General features: G+C 31.9%; 1 protein-coding gene across 3 annotated transcripts in view; it reads left to right on the top strand.

The window, feature by feature from the left end:
- The window catches only part of Vps13B (vacuolar protein sorting 13B), a 46,660-nt gene that overhangs the window by 7,836 nt on the left and 19,008 nt on the right, over positions 1–19,816 (top strand). For all 3 annotated transcript variants that reach the window (XM_085205618.1, XM_085205619.1, XM_085205617.1), the window contains exons 16-57: positions 58–177; positions 464–521; positions 1,136–1,287; positions 1,642–1,715; positions 2,105–2,230; positions 2,791–2,990; positions 3,399–3,496; positions 4,145–4,416; positions 4,513–4,586; positions 4,660–4,681; positions 5,263–5,394; positions 5,609–5,736; positions 5,820–5,926; positions 6,230–6,413; positions 6,879–6,995; positions 7,368–7,428; positions 7,844–7,986; positions 8,941–9,049; positions 9,152–9,198; positions 9,541–9,673; positions 9,978–10,078; positions 10,596–10,766; positions 10,837–10,955; positions 11,155–11,299; positions 11,593–11,746; positions 11,905–12,024; positions 12,143–12,253; positions 12,518–12,668; positions 12,948–13,066; positions 13,150–13,252; positions 13,345–13,558; positions 13,859–14,039; positions 14,569–14,717; positions 15,615–15,753; positions 16,097–16,220; positions 16,374–16,486; positions 16,859–17,043; positions 17,553–17,702; positions 17,953–18,142; positions 18,507–18,691; positions 18,971–19,047; positions 19,510–19,685. In XM_085205618.1, the coding sequence (XP_085061744.1) occupies positions 58–177; positions 464–521; positions 1,136–1,287; positions 1,642–1,715; positions 2,105–2,230; positions 2,791–2,990; positions 3,399–3,496; positions 4,145–4,416; positions 4,513–4,586; positions 4,660–4,681; positions 5,263–5,394; positions 5,609–5,736; positions 5,820–5,926; positions 6,230–6,413; positions 6,879–6,995; positions 7,368–7,428; positions 7,844–7,986; positions 8,941–9,049; positions 9,152–9,198; positions 9,541–9,673; positions 9,978–10,078; positions 10,596–10,766; positions 10,837–10,955; positions 11,155–11,299; positions 11,593–11,746; positions 11,905–12,024; positions 12,143–12,253; positions 12,518–12,668; positions 12,948–13,066; positions 13,150–13,252; positions 13,345–13,558; positions 13,859–14,039; positions 14,569–14,717; positions 15,615–15,753; positions 16,097–16,220; positions 16,374–16,486; positions 16,859–17,043; positions 17,553–17,702; positions 17,953–18,142; positions 18,507–18,691; positions 18,971–19,047; positions 19,510–19,685 (5,534 nt within the window). The remainder of the gene's footprint in view (positions 1–57; positions 178–463; positions 522–1,135; positions 1,288–1,641; positions 1,716–2,104; positions 2,231–2,790; positions 2,991–3,398; positions 3,497–4,144; positions 4,417–4,512; positions 4,587–4,659; positions 4,682–5,262; positions 5,395–5,608; positions 5,737–5,819; positions 5,927–6,229; positions 6,414–6,878; positions 6,996–7,367; positions 7,429–7,843; positions 7,987–8,940; positions 9,050–9,151; positions 9,199–9,540; positions 9,674–9,977; positions 10,079–10,595; positions 10,767–10,836; positions 10,956–11,154; positions 11,300–11,592; positions 11,747–11,904; positions 12,025–12,142; positions 12,254–12,517; positions 12,669–12,947; positions 13,067–13,149; positions 13,253–13,344; positions 13,559–13,858; positions 14,040–14,568; positions 14,718–15,614; positions 15,754–16,096; positions 16,221–16,373; positions 16,487–16,858; positions 17,044–17,552; positions 17,703–17,952; positions 18,143–18,506; positions 18,692–18,970; positions 19,048–19,509; positions 19,686–19,816) is intronic.

Raw genomic sequence — 19,816 nt, 5'->3', positions numbered from 1 at the left:
AATTATTACACTCCTCTAGAGTTTAATTAAGTAATAATTTATGTCGAAAACTTTTAGAGGCAGTCGCCATTGATGTTACATTTGAGGAATTGTCGCTGAGAGGTTATGTAACTAAAAATATCAATACACATTTTGTTACTTTAAACTCTGCTAAAGCCACTGCCTTCCATTCACCTGGTGAGTTTTAATGATACTTTTGTAGTAGAATATTAGGTATATTTAAAAATAACATATTACTTGTTGAATAAAATAAATATTAACGAATGTAAAATATACACGAAGATTCCCGGTCGGAGGAAAGAATTATTTTCATTTCCCTATTCTTATAAGAAGACATAAAATTGGACAGTGCCTTGAGAACAGATTGCCTTAACACTAGGTTCATCCGACCTACCGTGCTTTATACGAGACACAACGAAAAGCTAAAAATACGTTAATAGTTAATAGCTGTTAATTTTTATAGTGGGTGGAGAGTTAAAACAAGCATGGCTATTCTGTGCACCAGAAGCACCGACGACAACGTGAGTAAACTTATTTTATTAGTTTTATAGTTTCATATTTTCTAAGGTTACATTTTGTCTGTGACATTATGTAAACAAACTAAGCCTAACAAAAAATTAAGTAATTGATATATATTTGGACTATGTCAAAATAAAATGTAAACATATATTTAAATTTGTTTAATATAATATATTTGAATTGACTATCAAAGTAGTAATAATATTCATGGTACAAATTTGTAAGTTAAGGTTTTAAAGGAAATAATTAGAGATAATTGTCTCCTTATCAAAATATAATATTTAACAATGAGGCCACCCACAGAGAATGAGTGTGAAACCGAGTGGTTGTGGGTTCGATCCCCACTTGAGGAGATGAAATATTTATTTAAAAATTATATTTCTATTTCTCCGCTGTGGCGTCAAGGCAAATCAGGGCGTTGAGTTCTGCAACTCAACACGGAATGACTCCAGAATTAGGCAGAAAGTGGGAAACGGATTGTCTTAACACTAGGCTCCCTCTGCCTATCCTGCTGTGTGCGTGAAGCTGATTTAATTTTAACTTAATTAGACATAAAAAAAATCAAATAATGAATTATTTTTATACATATGTATTTTATACGTATATTAATTTACAGACCGTACCTCCGACTTTCATTCCAATGGTGTAAAGAGCCTAATCCTAACACGTTGGAGTTTATCAATCTGGCGGTCGAGCCTACTGCGTTGAGCATGGACCCGCTACTGGTGGCGTGGCTTGGTTATCGCCCCAAACTCAAGCCTTCTTCAGGTACAACATCAGATATAAAACCGTTCCACCTTAGCTGGCTTTCAAGAGGCGTAGGTTTGGGGCCTACTATGTTAAAATTCTTATACATTTTCCAAAAACATCTTTCTCTATCCTTAGTATGGAATAATATTTAACAATGATCAAAATACTTCTTCATTTTCTATTTTATATCATTGTTTGTCGGAAAATAACGTCCCGTAAGCCCCTTGATTTAAAAAAAATTGTTAATTTTAACAACAACAGATAAAACTTTTTTTTCTAGTAATCATACTAATATTGTGAATTTATTTTATTAATGATGATGATGGTGGGGATGTGAAAAGGTTTTTTTAAAATCATTTAACTTGTTTATAGATTCAGTGTCTCAGCTAGCCAACATTAAATCGTCGTCATCTCAGTATTTGTTACGTCGCAGGATTACGCCGCCGGTTAGTGTTATAATAATTTCATTTAAAACTCATGTTTTCTGTTATCAATTAAGAAAAATAACACAAAATAATAGTTAAACACTCTGTATCACATCTTCTGCCGAATTTTCGAAACATTGCGTCTTTTGTCTTGGTTAGTGGGAATTGAACCCACTTATGTCACGTATACAGTCAGACACTGTATAGCGATACAGTGTATACAGTGATAATCCACGATGGCATCATTTAATAGCAAAACATACAAGTTAGATGTTATTATCGCTCTGTGAATCTATCGCACAATTCATATAACTGAAAAGTTTTGAAAAGTCTTTGAATTTGACTTTGAGATAAAATTACAATTTAATATATTATTTATAAATTAATTAAATAAAAAAACACAATTACAGTCTTCGAGCGGTCGAGGAGGAAGTCGCTCGGGCTCAGGCACTGAATTGATTCACGTAAGGCCAAGAAGTGTGGAGTCAAGCAGTGAGAGGAGTGAGAAAAAAGAACCCAAGCGTGTCAACAAGGCCGTATGTATTCTTTTAACAACATAATTCTTGTTTATGGATAACAATTATTATTTTTAAAATATAAAAGCGAAGCTCTAAAAATTTTTACAAATATATTAACAACAATATTGTCACGATATTAATACAAGAACTAAAAACAAACTAATCATTCCTAGTTTACCTCATACAGTTACCGAATCGTTTAAAGGACCAGGTTTATCCTATAATAGATTACTACAAGTAATTTTGGATTTGCCATTATTTTGATCAATTTAAAGTCAAAGATATACACGCTTTATAAGATATAAATATTAAATATATTTATATATTATAAGGCGTAATTTAATTTTTTTTGATAAGGCTTACAATTCTATCCAAGATTATTACAATAATTATTAAATCCTGTTGATATTTACACAGGAAGCTAATATTTGTTATACATTTTAAAAGAACAACTAATAGTAATAAGTTTCTTGCAGATATACTTCCTATAAATCCATCGTCAGACATTTTTATATAAATTTACGATTCTAAAGTGCTTGTAATCGCCTACACGGATAATTAATAAAATTAATTTTTAGGCCCAAGTGACCGAGTCCTGGTGGAGCGGGGATAATTTACTAAAACTTCATGAGCGTCTCAATCGTCTGCTGATGACGGCCTCTATAGGCCTCGTACAAGTGTTCGTAACGTCATCCACAGTGTCCGCCCTCGATTGTGTAACGGTTAGGGACGCTATGGAGAGACATGCTGCGATCGCGAACCGTGTATTCGTTATTAAGTAAGTTTGTATTACGTTTCGTACCACGTTACATACATCTGTGCAGGAACAAACAAACATTGTAAAATTATTATTTTTTTAATAGAAATATCGAAATGAGGCCGTCGTGGCCCAGCGGCACAAGGGTGTGACTGTAACACGACCGTTGTGGGTTCAATTCCCACTCGAGGAAGTGAAATATTTATTTACGTTTATATTTCCATTTGTTCGCTCTGGTGTCGAGGCAAAGCGCGGCGTTGAGTTCTGCCACTTAACACGCAATACCTCCAGAATTAGCCAGAAAGTGGGAGATCGGAGTGTCTTAACACTAGGTTCTTTCTGCCTATCCTGCTGTGCGCGGGATATAGCGTGAAGCTGATTTTTTTATATAGAAATGATAATTATTATTCATGATTTAAAACGTTTTAGTCTTGGGCGATTGTCGATGCACTCAAATTCTCAAATGAAACACCTCTGGCAGGAGGTTCGACAAGACCGTCCTACATATGAGAAACGTGATCCTAATGGTAAGGTTCATACAATTTAAAAAATTAATAATATTCTTAACTTCTTGATGTCCATTGTTAACATATTCCAATTATTTTGTAATATTTTTATATATTGTTAAAAAAACTCTTGGCTATGGGTATTACAACAACGATTATTAATAAAAAAATACTAGCTTATATTATTTTCTTCTATTCGGCTAAAATATATTTGAAATACATATATTTTTTAATCCTTTTATCCACGTACTTTCACCTATATCTATACTTATAATTAAATCGTAAGAGGGTCTGTACTTCGAAGATATTAAAAAAAAATGGTTTTGGGAACCTTTATTAACGTAATAGAACCCAAAATAATATTTTTTTTAATTTTTGTCTGTGTGTTTGTAATCGCTAATCTCAGAATCGGCTTAACCGATTTAGATGCGGTTTTCACTATTGGATTATGGAAAGCTTCCGAAAACATATAGGGTTTATTTTATTACAATCGGTTCATAAATAAAGAAGTTATGTCAATGTTTTACTGAATTGACTGAATCTTTAGTTTTCAATTTCTTTATATTTCTAGTTCAAGCGAGCGTAGCCCCGCACAGGTCCATTAATATTAAATATAAGTGTAAAAAATATGTTATCTCACCATTAAATTAATTTAATCTCTTATACTAGCAAAAGAAGATTCATTTCCATGGAAAACCCGCCTCGCTGATGTATCCTGTTACACTCTAGAAGTCAGAGGTGGTACGGAACGTTCTGGAAGGGATAAATCAGTTGCTGGACTTAAATCTCAATTGAAGGCTTCAAGACTGGTCATGCCCAGGACAGTCTTAGACATGATCACCACAACTGTAACACTGTCAGTTGTCACAAAATCGTTGCAAATTAAAGCTTTTAAAAAAACTGAATCGAAAGCTAAACACACAGAGCACAAGGAGGAAGAGGTATTTTTGTGGATAAAGAGTTTATTTATATTACTTATTTAATTTGTATCTAATATTAATTCTTATATTTTGCTTTAAATACGATTTTCTTTATAGAGGACCAAATATTTCACGGGTGGCATCGATTTCAAACCGTCTTCGTTGAAAGAATTTATCAGAGGGCCCGTAAGGTATAATCAACTAATTAATAAAATACAATATTTACTTATAGTAACAAACCATTTAAAATAATTTTTTTTTCAGGCGCAAGAAGGATAGTCCTGAGGTAAGCGACCAAAAGAATATTTTTGTGTAGTATTTATATTATAACTTACATTAGTTAGAAATTTGAGAATATAGTGTAATTTTACATTTAATTATTAATAAAATAATAGAAAAATATACATACAGATGTCTCGAAACGAATGGATAATTCTAAAAAGCTTCATAGTAGACCTTCAAAATTAAATTTAAAAAAATGTAGTTTGTTTCTAAGGTATGTATTTTTTCTTTTTTTATACCTATTGGTAGTTTAAAGAAAATAAAATCTCAAATAACTGACAGATATCATTTTTACTCAATTGTGTATTAAAGAAACACAAAGTAGTTGTTTAACTCTATTAAAAATGTGCAATTTATAAGATATAATAAGTATCTTAGAAACTACAAAATATTTTTATATTATATTAAAGGCTTTCAATAAGTATACTATGAGGAACGGAGTGTCTTAATACTAGGCTCCCTCTGTCTACCCTGTTGTGCGCGGGATACAGCGTGAAGCTGAAAAAAGAAAGAATAAGTCTACTATAACGTGTTTCAAGTTAAGGTGCCTTCCGGAACACGTACATTCTGTGTTTATTTTTAAAGCCAGAAACAACTGAAGCCGCCCCTCAGCCCACGCACGTTCTGACAACAGTCGCGACTGGTCCCGTCGTGTCGTTGGGTGTGTATCTTCATGCCGATACCCCGCCTATAAAAATAAAATTAGATCAAGATCAGGTAAATATGAAAAACTTGTAAATGTTTATATTTAATATATGAAAGATGAAATACGTGATGGCTTAGGTTATGTGTTATATTTCTGTGTATGTATAAAGTAAGGTAGAGTGTGTACAAAGAAATCTGATCTTCTGCATTCCTTTATTATGCAAATTTTCATAAAGAATAGAGTTAAATTAGATTGATATTTCTATGTAAGATTGTTAATTTAAAGGTACTAACCGTCGCCGCCGCTTTACATTGTTTCTCTCACATCTCCACGTTACTACGCAGACCACCTGTCACATCTACAACTATACAAACATTTTCTTCGTTTGGTAGCTCTCACAAATTACTTATGAGGTAAAAATATATTTTTTATGCTTTTAAAATAAATAAAAATAATTTATAAACATTGAATAATTTGTACATTGTTTTTATTTTAGATCTGTGTCAGAAGTGGAAACAAGGAAAAGTCTATCGGAAGAAACAGCGAGTGAAAATCGCTCGGAACAGTTGATCAGCATTTTTGAGGCTCGTCCCACTGATTCGGGTATCTCTTTATAAAAAATTCCATAGGAGCTATATTTCGAGAATTTGCTTGATTCATAAGATTAAATTAATAATTATAAGAAATTATTTTATTTTAAGTCTGATTGTGGATAATAAGAAATATAGAAACAACTTGCGTCCTAATGTGTTTGATGGTAAAATTTAAAGTAAACTAAATAATACTTTATTGTCCATCATCTATATAAAATAATAATAATATCTTATTTCCTCAGTACATTTTTTTTTTCAAAATTGACTATACAACATATTAATATTATCTTAAACATATTTTCGTTGATTTTAGATGCGAAATTAAAAACTTTCTTTTGGTTCCAATGGGTTGTGAGTCGAGCGACCCTCGTGGTCGTCTCACCTCAGGTGAAGATCGTTTTCGACGTGGATGATATAATCAATACAGTGGACTTGCAAAACCATTACAACCAACTAAAAGTCAAAGTTGCTTCAGCATCCATTAAACATTATAAACGGTGAGCCAATAAAATGCTATTGTGTAAGCTTTATCTCTGTAACGTACAGGGCTATTTCAATTTATAGTTTCAATGAATTAACAAAATTAAACATGAATCAATTATGAATTAAATATTGTCGGATGAACCAACAAATCAGACACAAAATCCAGCTAATACAGTTATTTTATTCCTTCTTGTTATACATAATTCTATTATATTATTATATCTTAGAACGTAATGAATGAACACGAGGGTCGTGTCGTTTGTGCTTATATCACCTTGTATTGTACTTAAATCTACCGGAAAAGACACGGCATACTAGCGCCACTTAATACAATCGGTAATGGACACAATTTCAAATTACGTCCTCGTCATTACAGTGACCTATTAATGTAAAGGGGATATTTAAAAATAATGCCATATACAATATAAGTAAATTATGCTTACAATATTTTTTTGATCAAAATTATTATTTATTATCAGCACGGACAGCGACGAGTGGGTTCCAGGTGCCTTGGGTGGACGTATCCTCGAAGTCCGGGAGCCTATAGATGCTAAAGAGGAGAATCATTTTCTCGCTATAACTGTTACACAAGCAAGGTATTTCATATTTTACTTGATATAGGTATTTTGCGAATATAGCAAAAAAAATTGAAAATATTTGGCTTTGGTAAGAAAAGAGTGATGTTAAATTTCGCAACTTACCATATAATTTGTCTATTCGGGCGAAAGCTGGGAACAGTTAATACTAGTTTCTATCTTGATAGGTAAGAACTAAATAAATAGTCTGTAAAAATAAATAAATTCATTTTCGGCGCTCTTATTCGATCGGATAGTACACACATCTGCATGTAGAATCTAAATTATAACTATAGTACAAAAAATTGTTTGTGATTTATTATTTTAGTTCAATTAATTTATGATTAAATAATAATTCGTAAATAGACTTATTACAATAATATTACCTTACAGAATATCAAACTTACCCGTCAGTTGGAAAGAACTCTATTCTAAATTATTGGAACAGAATACAGTGAGTATATTTTAGAGCAATTTTTATAAATTTTATTACAGTTATAACAAACAAAAGAAGAATTCGTGGAAACATGAATTTTATACAACCTCCTACAATGAAATCTTATATTGGAAAATTTTAATAATTTCTTAATAAATATTGATTTTCGTTAATATGTGCTTGCTGCTTTTAATTATAATAATTTTTTACTTCATATGCACAAAACCAGCTTTTCTGTATAGATCTTATTATTTCGGATTTTCGATTATCCTAATGACAAACGACAAAAATAATCCGGTTAATCGAGTGTCTACTGTAATACAAAATGTTCCATTGTCTTTTAAATCCTGTTGATTGACGTAATGCTGCTATAAAACTTATGATTATGGTTTATTGTAATTATTATAATGAAAAAAAAAACTATATTTTCCAGAGCGTAGATAGCATGTGGGAGGTTTACGCGACATTGGCCCCTCTCGAAGTGGTATTACAGCCGAGTATCCTAGAACACGCGATGTCATGGCTGAACGAGCTAAGGCCGCAAACGCTCTGCTCCCTTAGTACTGAACAAGCCAGGTTAGCGTATTAAATGCTATATGATAAACCGAGTAACCCACAGTGTGATTGCCCACTTATAGTGGTTGCCCGAATTAAGGAAAAGGGTGCCAGTTAACTATTATTAGTATTATTTAAGTTTGATTACTCCCTAGATGATTTTTTGATACTTTAATGTAAAATTTGAATTGACAGATTGGTAGCGTTTATAAAAAACGGAATAGTGGAAATTGTCAAGAATTATACAATAGTAGATTTAGAATATTTTATTGTGTCATTATTCTTGCATAAAATGTAACTAAATTTGAAACAGTTTTTTTTAATACAAATCTATTTTAAATTTTCCCTTATAATCGTTTTAGAAGTGGGCAATCACTACGTTTTTTAAGATTTTTATCTTCTTTACAGTGTTACGCAATTTTTCATATAAAATCTGGGTATTCTATAGAATACTTTACTAGTGTAAAAGGACTAGTAGTAGAAAAGTAAGAAGCATTTAATAACTCTCATATACATATGTACTTCATTTACACACAACTATGCATTTGAAATCGTAAACTGGGTAATGGATATTTAGTTTACCGTATGTATAAATATATTTGCATACTGGCAGACAATGCACAGCAGATACTACGCAACGTAGGAAGATGAAACTTAGGCATGTGTGTTTTGCCAAATTGCATCTTCCTACGCTGTGTGGTTTCTATTTCAACTTGGTGGAAGGATATTTCGAACAGCTATGTTACGGTAAATGAGGTTTGTAAATATCCTAAAGTTACTTAAATATAATTATGAAATCTATTTTGATGTATTATGAATTGTATTAAAAAATCCACCTGTGTAGCACCTAATTAAATATATGGTATTGAAATAGATTTGATAATAATAAAACTTTTAGGATATTTTTAATGTCTTGATTTCTTAATGTTATTTCGTTAAGACTTGGGAGAAAAAAAAACAAAATTCTTTTTTCAGCCCTAGTCTTTGGCAATGGCCATTTCTCTATGTTGTCGCTGGTGGTTTGAGATTGTTGTTGACTAAAGATGAGGAAAAAAAAGAACAAGATGACACACTCATGCTAATGGTATGTTACATGTAACGCAAAAAATATTATATTAACAAAATAAAATGGATGTTTTTAAATTGTAATAATAATATATTCCTATAAATATATATTTTTTATCAGGTTGGTAAGGTAACCATCAGTCCACATCCGGAAAATCCTATTTGCAGGTAATGGTTATATTTTGAGATATTTACTAAAATAGTATAATACATTGCTTTTAAATTTGGCGTAGAAGGCGTTAAATTAAGAAACTTAATACTTCCTATTTCTGAAGTCTTACTATATTTTATGGTATATCCTTTGGTTTATGGCCGTGCCGTAAAGCAACAAGCCTTTAATTTACGAATTCCTATGTTTCGAAATTTTGGGTGACAGATTGTAATCTGTAAATTGAATACTGGTAATAATTTGTTAAAATAATAATATTTTCGTAAATATAATAATATTTTCATATATGATATTAAAGTAAGCTTTTGTGTATTATTTGTTAAAATATTATTTTATTACAGACAATCGGTGAATGCAAATGTAGAGTCCACATGGACCGGTCCCGGTCCCGGACTAGAAGGACAGCAGTACGAAGTATTGATTAACAGTCTTGCCGTCAGATCAGCTCAGTTTAGTCAACTCGTTAATCAAGAGGTAATTAATTATCATCAAAATCATTTCGTTAAAAATTAAATTAAATATTTTTCTTAAAAACGCATTGTCTTAAAAATGAGGCGTAAAGGAAATGCTATTCTACTCTATATCAGAATACACCTACAGCGTGAAGCTATTAAATAAATATTTGTCGTGTTCATTTTTTAATTTCGTTTCTGTTATATAATAAATTATACATATAAATTCTTTAGGTATGGCTTAAATTTTAAAAATCTTTTATATAAAGAGCTTTTTCAAAGTATGGATTATAGATTTTTTGCATAAAACAGTAAACATTTTTTAGGAAACAGAATCTGAGATATTAAAAGGTACTGGTGGAGAAAACCCAGCTTTGAAATGGAGTCAACCTGTTGTGTCACCTGTAATAACTCCAATTTTACATTCGTAAGTAAATAAAATATGTTTTATTAATAATTTCATAATTGTTAATCATCTTTGTTCGTAACGAACGAACAGGAAAAGGAAAGGAAAGGAAATTCCCGAAATATGGGCTTATAAAGAACATGGAATCTATTTAATTGAATATTGAGGTAAAACTAATGCACACGCAAATCAAAGTCACAGAAAGAGTTTTTATTAAGGTTGCCTTCGATTGGCCAGAAAACTGGGCCGTAAGAACTATATGCTCGAAAAATTACTGAATCTGCGTAATAGCTGATAAACCCGGTCATGAGCTCATCTCTACCTCTATAATGTTAGAAACAACAGTACAAATTTTTCTATCAAATTCTTATTAAAACTATGACTATTTCATTCGATATTAGAATAAAAAGTGATTTTTTTTTTCACTGCTGTTCTCAAGATTACCAGCCATCGTTTTATTGCGCTCGGCCGCCTATCGTCCTGTGCGTGATACCGAACGCTATATAAAAAAAGTAATAAATATTTGTACATTTTGCAGTGTGGACGTGGGTTGTATATTAGCGCCTGCAATATACAGTTGTGGTGCAATAGCTAGCGGGCCTGCAGTTGAGCTCAACCTTCTCTCTGACTGTTCCATAGAAATCGACGTAGAGCGGCTACAACTGATAGAGACGCTTGCTTCGAGCATCCTTTGTATAGTTCGAAACAAGTTAGTACAAATACACTTACATAAAGCATTTAATTATAAAGATAAATTAAAATGAAATTTGCACTTTTAGACCAGACAGTTCTATGCTTCTTGATGAAGATACAACGTGCCCATATGCATCTTTTCTTGAAAATGAAGATTTGATAATGGAGTCCTCTCCCACTAACAGTGAGACTGTTCTTAATGAAGGTATAATTTATTCCATTAATCCACAAACCATATTCATTAATTACATAGATCGTTATTTCTACTTTGAGACTTTCGTAGATTTTGTATTTGTTATGATAATATTGAAATTATAACTTTTTAATTTCCCAATATAAATTAAAAATTGACCATAAAATAAAATTGTGAACTTATAATAACAATTAAATTAATCTTCGATCAGAATCTCCAACAAGCAACATAGAGATGAATCGCACTTTTGTAATCGATTCTGGAGTTGAAACAGTAACTTCTCAGTCCACGTACAAAGCACGTCGGGACTCTGCTCCTCTAAAGAAATCTGTCTCCATCATGTCGGTTGATCATACGTGAGTTTTATTGTTTTTGTTATAATAGCAATAGTTATTGTAAAGGACAATATGGGTATAGACAATAAAAATAATACATTTTAAAGATGCATGAAACATGTAATTGTATCAATTTGGTGTCGTGTATTAAAAGGACAAAATTAGTAAAAAGTTTTAAATTAAGCATAAATCTAATTTTTAGTCATGCAGTAATTGGACAACTAAAATACTATAACAGAAAATATTATATTTCTTATAAATCTATTCATTATTACTTTTCTTGAGTTTCTATATCTATTAATGATTTCTTGTAGTGCAATAGCATCTGATTATTTAGAGGTATTTATAACAATGGGAGTTATTGATTTTTCGCTATATGTGGTTGATAACAATTCTCCCGAAGTAAAACAATTGAAACCACCACCGGGAATATTCAAAATCCCGACCAGCTCCGAGCCAAGGGTAAAGGTAAGCATAATTATAGTATTATTATTCTTAAATTTTTCTGTTTTTTATTTATTTTATTATGCTTAATTTTATAATTAAAATTATAGGATAACCTATACTTAATAGAAGAACAAACTGAATATACTGTGACTTGTTATTTTAATTTATTTATATTACAGGTAATAATAGACGAATGTAAGAAGAAAAAAGATGAAGGAAAAGACTCAATGTCGGCAAGTAGGAGCCTTACAGAGACAGTACGAAACGCAGATATCGGGAAAACTAAATTGGAACAATTAGTAAGATATTATTATTTTTTCTAATATTATATGTTTAAACAACATACAATATTAAGTTGAAAAAATAAATTCCCAATGTAAATTTATAATTACAATTATATTTTGATTTTATTTTAAGCATACATTACCATTTGCAAGAAAGATAGAAGGTAACATCCCTTTGCTCCACGCAACGTTTCATCAACCTAATTTATATTATTGGAAGAGAAAGAAACAGAAGACTCTTCAGGTAACTTAACTTAATAAAATATTTTTGATTTTCTTATTTGCTTTTTACTGTGTTCGGAGAGAACTTAGACAAGGTAACATTGCCCTTATCATACTTTAAATAGCAGTTCTTTTACTGATTGAATTTGAGAAATAAAATAAAATATGTGATTTTTGGCCGAAACTGACCGAAACCGAATCTTCGGTCGGTCACTACTTAACACTAAGATGCCTGCCTTTCTACTAGCTGTATAAAGCGTGAATAAGCGAATGAAAATTAAATCAGGTGTCTCTATTCAACGCGTGGATTGGACTTGGCGCGGGCGTGGACGAGGATTGTTGGAGCGCCCCCCTACTGAGCACGGCCCGCGGGTCTCCGGACCCCGTCACTGATATACCACCCGCGCTAGCTACGCTGAAGATTGATTCATCTACAGGTAACCCCTGTAAATTGTTGTTATATTTTAGAAAATGTATAATTTTGTTTAAAATTGAACGCTGAGGGGAGAGGGGGGGGGATTATTTGTACCGCGAAATGTTCTTTTATTAAATATGTAATAGTCTCAAGTCTTAGTCATTAGTCAGTTAGTGTATATTGTTAAGCTGACTGCAGCTGACGATGCAATTGAGTCATATTTTTAATAACACTACGATTTTGTTTCATAGATTTTTATCCTCTTTTTAAAGTTATTTAATTAATACTTGTCTTAATTTAGGCTATAAATCATTAAGCGGTGCCAGCATCCAAGTGACTGTGCAGCTGGACGTAGAGAGACCTGTTATATTCGACGTCTGTACAGATAGACTGCAAAGACTTAAAGGCATTACGGCTCTGGTAAATATAAAAAAGCAATGGTGTAATACTTTCATATGTATTCTTTACCAAATAAACAAATTGATGTCTCTTTCAATTTCTAGGTCAAGAAAAATATATCCAAGTTAGAGGAAACAGCGTCAATGGAAACAATACATCCACCACCGCTCCCGTCACCGCTCCTATACATAATCAAACATGGCATGGGTTTGTAATATATTATTTCACCGGCTTTTTGAATGTTGATATTAATATGTATTTTTTGTTAACTAATAATGTATATTGTATAAAACCATTAGTGAGCCACCATATCGAGAGCATCACAATACAAACGGGTCAAATAGGCGTGCGGGGGTCAGAAGGTACGGTGGGGTGGGAGGCGTGGCACATGCAAGTAGCCGCAGGTTCACGTCCCGACCGAGTGAACTGCAGGACGCTCATTACTGCCCTTTCAGTGTCAGCTGGACCCGCAACTGAACGCCGCCACGTTGTGTTGCAACCTGCTATGATTGGGTAGGATTGGTTTAAAGTAGATCTAACTGTAATAAATAAATACTTATATTTAATTTTCTATTTATATTTCAATGTCTGTAAATACGATATTTATCATCACTCACAAATATCGTATTTACAGACATTGAAATTGACCAGTAGATGGACGAAATGTTCATTAATTTCACAATTAATTATTAAAAAATTAAATAGCAATTTCAATTATACAAAAAATGGTATAATATTATTAAGAAAGCTAGTTTATACAATTAAAAAAACAATAATAAAATATTTCTACCTATCTTTTAAATATTTTTGTAGTGGTATGACTGACGCCACGTGGGATGCATGGCGTAGGGCGGAAGGTGGTGCATCTACACGGGAACCCACTGTCCGCGTAGGACTTGATCTAGACCACATTGTACTAGACCTGCGCCCAAGCGACTTAGAAACTGCAATAAGATTACACAATGTGATTAAACGTGCCCTCAATTTACAAAACGTAAGTATTGTCACTCTATTATGCCATTATCAAAGTAACACAAAAAAATTACCCGTTGTAGTAATATTTTTTTGTCTGTCTCTTGTCTGTTAAGATTCTTATTATATAGGAATGTGTGGAGGTATCAAGTGGAAATTATTATCAAATTATTTGTAGCAGAGAAAAACCTATAACATACTTGCTATGGAATTACAATCATAAAATTCGGTAAGAAGTGAGAAATCTCAGTATAGATGAAGGAAGAAATCTGAGAATTACTAATATAACCATTATATAGATTTAAAACCATTATTAAGTTGTCATTATCGTTTTAGTTACATTTATAATTTTTTATAAGTTGCACCTTCCTTTGATCTACAATTTTGAGCTTAATGCGTAACCCCTGGTCCACGAGTCCGACTACCAGTTTTTAATTTGTTTATTTACTCGGTTAATTTTGCATTTAATTATATAAAGTCCCAATATTTTTTCTTTTGAACGATGCTATTTTACTGCAATTTAAAATCCCAAATTATAATATATTTTCCAGCCTACTCCTTCAACAATCAATGAAAATTCTTTTCATGAAGATATCAGTACAACACAACAGAACTATCCTGTTTCAAACACATCATTTTTCTCGAAACAATCAGCAGACAACAGTGATCCCACCCATCACTACTACAAAGACGATTTAAGGTGTTATTTTATATTTAAAGATCTCTAAAATATATGTTTATTTACAATACCTAATAGTAACTATTACTAAAATTTTTTAATTCACTGATTGAAATAAATTATAATTATTCTCATGGTATAGAAATCTCATCTTGTTTTTATATCACCAATCACCAATAGTCTATATATATAAAAGGACTTGTCCTCACTGACTGAGGTAAGACGCACGCACAGCCGTAACCGCTGTGCGTAGAAACGTGGAATTTGGACAGATGTTTACTTTCGTAATCTGGACATCCACTAAGAAGGGATTTTGAAAAATTTTAACCCTAAAAGAGTGAAATAGGGTTTGTAAGTTTGTATGGAAAAAAAATTAAATCGGCACCGATTTTCATAAAATTTTAGATTTAGATTTTTAAAAGTATTTAATTGAACACGTATTTCACGGTTTTTTAGAATTTACCCCCTAAGACTGCCAATAAGGGGTTGAAAGTTTGTATGGAAAAATCTTTAAATCGCCACCGATTTTTATAAACTATTAAATACAGGCTCTTAAAAATATTTCATTGAACATGTGTTTCGCGGTGTAAATAAGCGGGCGAAGCTGCGCGCGCCCACTAGTCTTATATAAATGTTTAATAGTTTACGTTATATAAACAGTTGTATTCACGACTATCATGTACATCTGATACAACTACGGCAGTTTTATGTATTTTTTTGCCTTCTCACTGTTCTCGCATATTGCATGGTAGGCAGAGGGAACCTAGTTACTCTTCGTTCGCCATTTTCAGTCAAAGTTTTAAACTTTACGCGTTATAAGATGGAACTCGACACCCTATAAAGCTTCCTACCAGAGCGAGACATATGTAACAGCAATATATGAAAATAATTTATTTTTAAAGATTATACGTTTTACAGGAGCGGTGCTTTTAAGCTAGTGTCGGGGGATCAACTACCTATGGCGTATCAAGTGACACTTTATGGCAACTCTGTGTCTTGGCGGTATCCACACCCGCGAGCCATTACTAGGCTTATTGCTTATCCAATACCAGGCCAAGTCAGTATTAATATTTATTATTTCTATCTTCCGCTTTTTAGGAGAAAGTCTTAAATGTTGAGACCTTTATTAATTATAATTTTTATTTGTTTTTACGTTTATTATTGAATAATGAAATTGAACAGCGTGCAGGATTATACAGAAGTTAGATTGAAAATAGTAAAATATTTTAAAATTTTACCTAGTACAATCTGAACTCACAACTATTGCGATTACAAAGTAATATTTCCTTCGATCTCGAAAGTTTGTATTTTATACCTTTGATTTTTACTTTACTGAATAGAAAAAAATGAGATAAAATTATTTTATAATTGTAATTAAATAATTTAATTTCGTTTTTTAGGACGAGGAAGTAGAATGCGCCCTAGAACTTTACTGTCCAATGCTTACACGATGGGAGCCACACACGTACTTCAAACTACCTGTATCCGAGCCTCGGGAAATGCAGCTCAGTTTAATACCACATGGTTTGTACAATAAACTAAGTAATACCCCGTTTTTGTTTATATTTAATAATACAATGTTTTATTCTTGAAAAATCTTTACATCACCACCTGAAAAATAATAAGGATGAAAATATTGTGTTATTATTAAAATTTAAATAAATCTTTGTGCTTTAGATGCTGTATATGCGCTAATGTGGCGTGTCCGTGTTTGCTCTGAAGACGATGCACAACAAGAGCCGTCATTTGAATTTGATTCTAAAAAATTTATGCCGAGATTAGATCCATTGGTAAGTGACAAAAATTAATTCATCTTTGCAGTGTACTTTCACAACATCCAAATTATTGAATAATAAATTATTCATATATGACATTGGTTAAATTAACATGAACTGAAGAGCATTTTAATATTAATATTATCTCTAATCTGAAATTGAATTCTTAAATAAAAATCTTATTGCTTTTTTTTAAAGTAAGAATGTATATCTAAGTGTTAATCATAATATTATAAAATATTCGAGTAAGGCTGTCGTGGCGCATCGCACAATTTTTAACTATAAAAAGGTGAACGTCGTGATGTTGACTCCCCCTTTCTACCCTGCTACACACGGTATACAGCATGAATGTAAAAAAAAACAGATTTAACTAATCTTTTTTTTCAGTCATTAGATCTTCCAGTAGGAAATGACTACTACAAAAAGACATCCACGGTGACTGCGGAGCAATTATCAGGTGTACTAAGAGTGGATTCGTACTTCGCTCCTCGCCTTATGCCTCGAGCTCGATTTGCATTACGAATGGCAGTCATGGAGATAAATGCTCATAACTCCTTACCTGTTATAACTGAGTGAGTTTCACTTTGCAATATGTACTTTTATAATAATACTAGCGACCTGTTCGCGGCTTCGCCCGCATTAACTACTGAATTATTTACTTCATACACTTAATTACGTCCCTGTTTTAATATATAATGTAATTGCAAAGTACTTAAGACTACTACTGTGAAAATGTAAATTTCGATAATTTATAAGGACATCCAGTAGTTTTACAGTGTTTCATACACGTAAAGAATTAATCATTATTAAGTTTAAAATTACATTATTATAAGACTATTTGATGGTTGTCAACAATCAAACACAAAAAAAGAAATTAATGTTATTTTAATATTAAATTACCTATTATATAAAATAATAGTAGTTCATTATGGACAATCCTAAAATATTCAAAATATCATATATTATGACAATTATTATACAATTAGATTATGCTTTACTTTGATAGTTTTACTAAGACAAGTCTATTACAAGTTTATGCAAATTACATTATATTATATTTTTTTATTTACAATTTTTACAGTTTGTATAGAGACAAAACTCCCTTGGGCGGCTACTACGTGTCCCCCAATCTAGTGCGCAGCCATCGAGTATTAACTTTGCGTATAAGAAATTCAGCTGCACACTGCGTTGTTGCTGCTTCAACCCGACTGCTACTGGACACTCATTTGTCGTATGTTTTATATATTTTAATAAAGTTTACTTATGATATATATAATGTAAAATTATCTAAAACAATGAAAATAATTGAATTATATAATATAATAATAGAATGGCCTTTACGGCGCAGCCAGACACCATCTGACCGTAAATATCTCAAACTCAATTCCTATCCCTGTGTATTTTTCCTTTCTCCGTTCTCATAGACAAAGAGCTTCGTTGAGCTCCGCCTCTTACCGATGAAATAATTAAAAAATTCACAGGAGTGATATAATAGATTCCGCAACGGGTCGTATGGAGCGGCTAATAGAAGAGTTCCGCGTACAGGGCACGCTGTCCGCCTCCCCTGAGCCACGTGTGCGGGTGAGAGCGGACGATGTACGCGTCGCTCTAAACGTGCCTAGAGTGAGCACCATACGCTCTGTGGCTGATGATTGGGTTTATGCCTATAAGGTAAGGTAAACCATATAGCTGTTGTCCCCTTAGAGATTTCAAATATCTTTAAAAACAAATATAGATAAACGACTTAGTAAATACCCGTTACTTTTTATACACTATTACTATTTTCTATAGAGTATTTCAAGTAGAACATCCTTTAAAAAAATCCAAGAAGTCGGGTAAATGTGTGTTCACCCACCTTTATTCTGCTCATTGCATACGTTTTGTACAAGTGTTCTGTATAAACGATAAATTTGACAATCCGAAATATTCTTAAAAAAAAACATCACATTAAACTAAATGTTATTAAAATCTCGTATAAATTGTAAAGCTTATGCTTATATTAAGCCTTTATTAGTAATATTTTTTTTATTTTTAGAGTTCAATAAATAAACTCAGTTCATCCACTTTGGAGTGGAAAGCAGAAGGTAAAGATACAAAAACAGCTTTATGTGGACGAGTGTCTCTCTGGATTCACAACAGATGCGCTAACACATTGCGCGTTGGACAAGAGGGTACTGACGAATTAATTCTTTTTACTGCTGGCGCCTCTGTAGCTTATAGGTGCGTTGTGTATTTGTTATATGTGATAATATGTTAATTTTAAAATATATACTATTTACGACGATATATTTACAGTTAGTAAGACAGTTTAATTCAGGAAAAAAAGAAAGAGTCATACATTTATATTTTTGAGTTTTGTCTTATACAAGACCACTGATTGCTAGATTGCGGAACTTATTCTTTATTATGTGTAACACGAACGAGGTTGCACCCGAGTATACATTCTAAAAATATACATTTTCAATATATATAAGTGACATATAAATTTCTGCAAAACAGATGGAGATCTCCAACATCGCCAAAGAAGTTAAGATTCGCATTTGCTGGTGCGACATCAGATTGGCACTGGTCATCGTGTATGTAACCATACTGATAAAATGTATATTATGTTTACTATCTCTCATTCAACTTACAATGAAATTTAAGTATGTATTATATAGTTTCACATAACATAGGATGTTATTTTTCTACATTATAAATGCAAGACTTTTAAATTTATATTCATTTTATGTTTACATATCAAACATTAACATTTTATTAATCGTAAAATAAATCTCTCTTTATTGTATTGTTTAAAAATACCATAATAAGAGACTTTTTTGTATGATGTATTTACAAGTGCCTTGAAAACAAATGTGAACGATTAAAACAACAATACGATAGTATTATAATAATTGTGGTATCTGAGTGAATCCTGATATAAATTATATATATATATATATATATATATATATATATATATATATATATATATATATATATTCTATAAGACACACAGAGTAATAAAGTAACTTTTTGATTTATTATAATATTTTTAGGTGTTCCATTCAGTGAGGGTAAATGCCGAGTGCGTATTGAAGAAGACAAAGGTGAATCTAATATAGGAGGAATTTTCCTTCACGTTCGCGTTCAAGATAGCGGCTCTCGTCGTGATATGTACCTATCTGGTAAACTCGTTCTGGCTAACATGCTACGCCACAACTTATTTTATAAGGTAATAAAAATAAAAATAAAAAAATCAGCTTCACGCTGTATTCCGCACACAGCAGGGTAGACAGAGAGAACCTAATGTTAAGACACTCCGTTCCCCACTTTCTACCGAATTCTGGAGGCATCGCGTGTTAA

The sequence above is a fragment of the Heliconius melpomene genome, chromosome 21 (genome assembly GCF_056956725.1).
Source record: "Heliconius melpomene rosina isolate 202511_hmr_F chromosome 21, ASM5695672v1, whole genome shotgun sequence".
Taxonomy (NCBI): Eukaryota; Metazoa; Arthropoda; class Insecta; order Lepidoptera; family Nymphalidae; genus Heliconius; species Heliconius melpomene.
The sequence above is the reverse complement of the archived record's forward strand: the minus strand, read 5'-3'. Positions and strand labels throughout refer to the sequence as shown.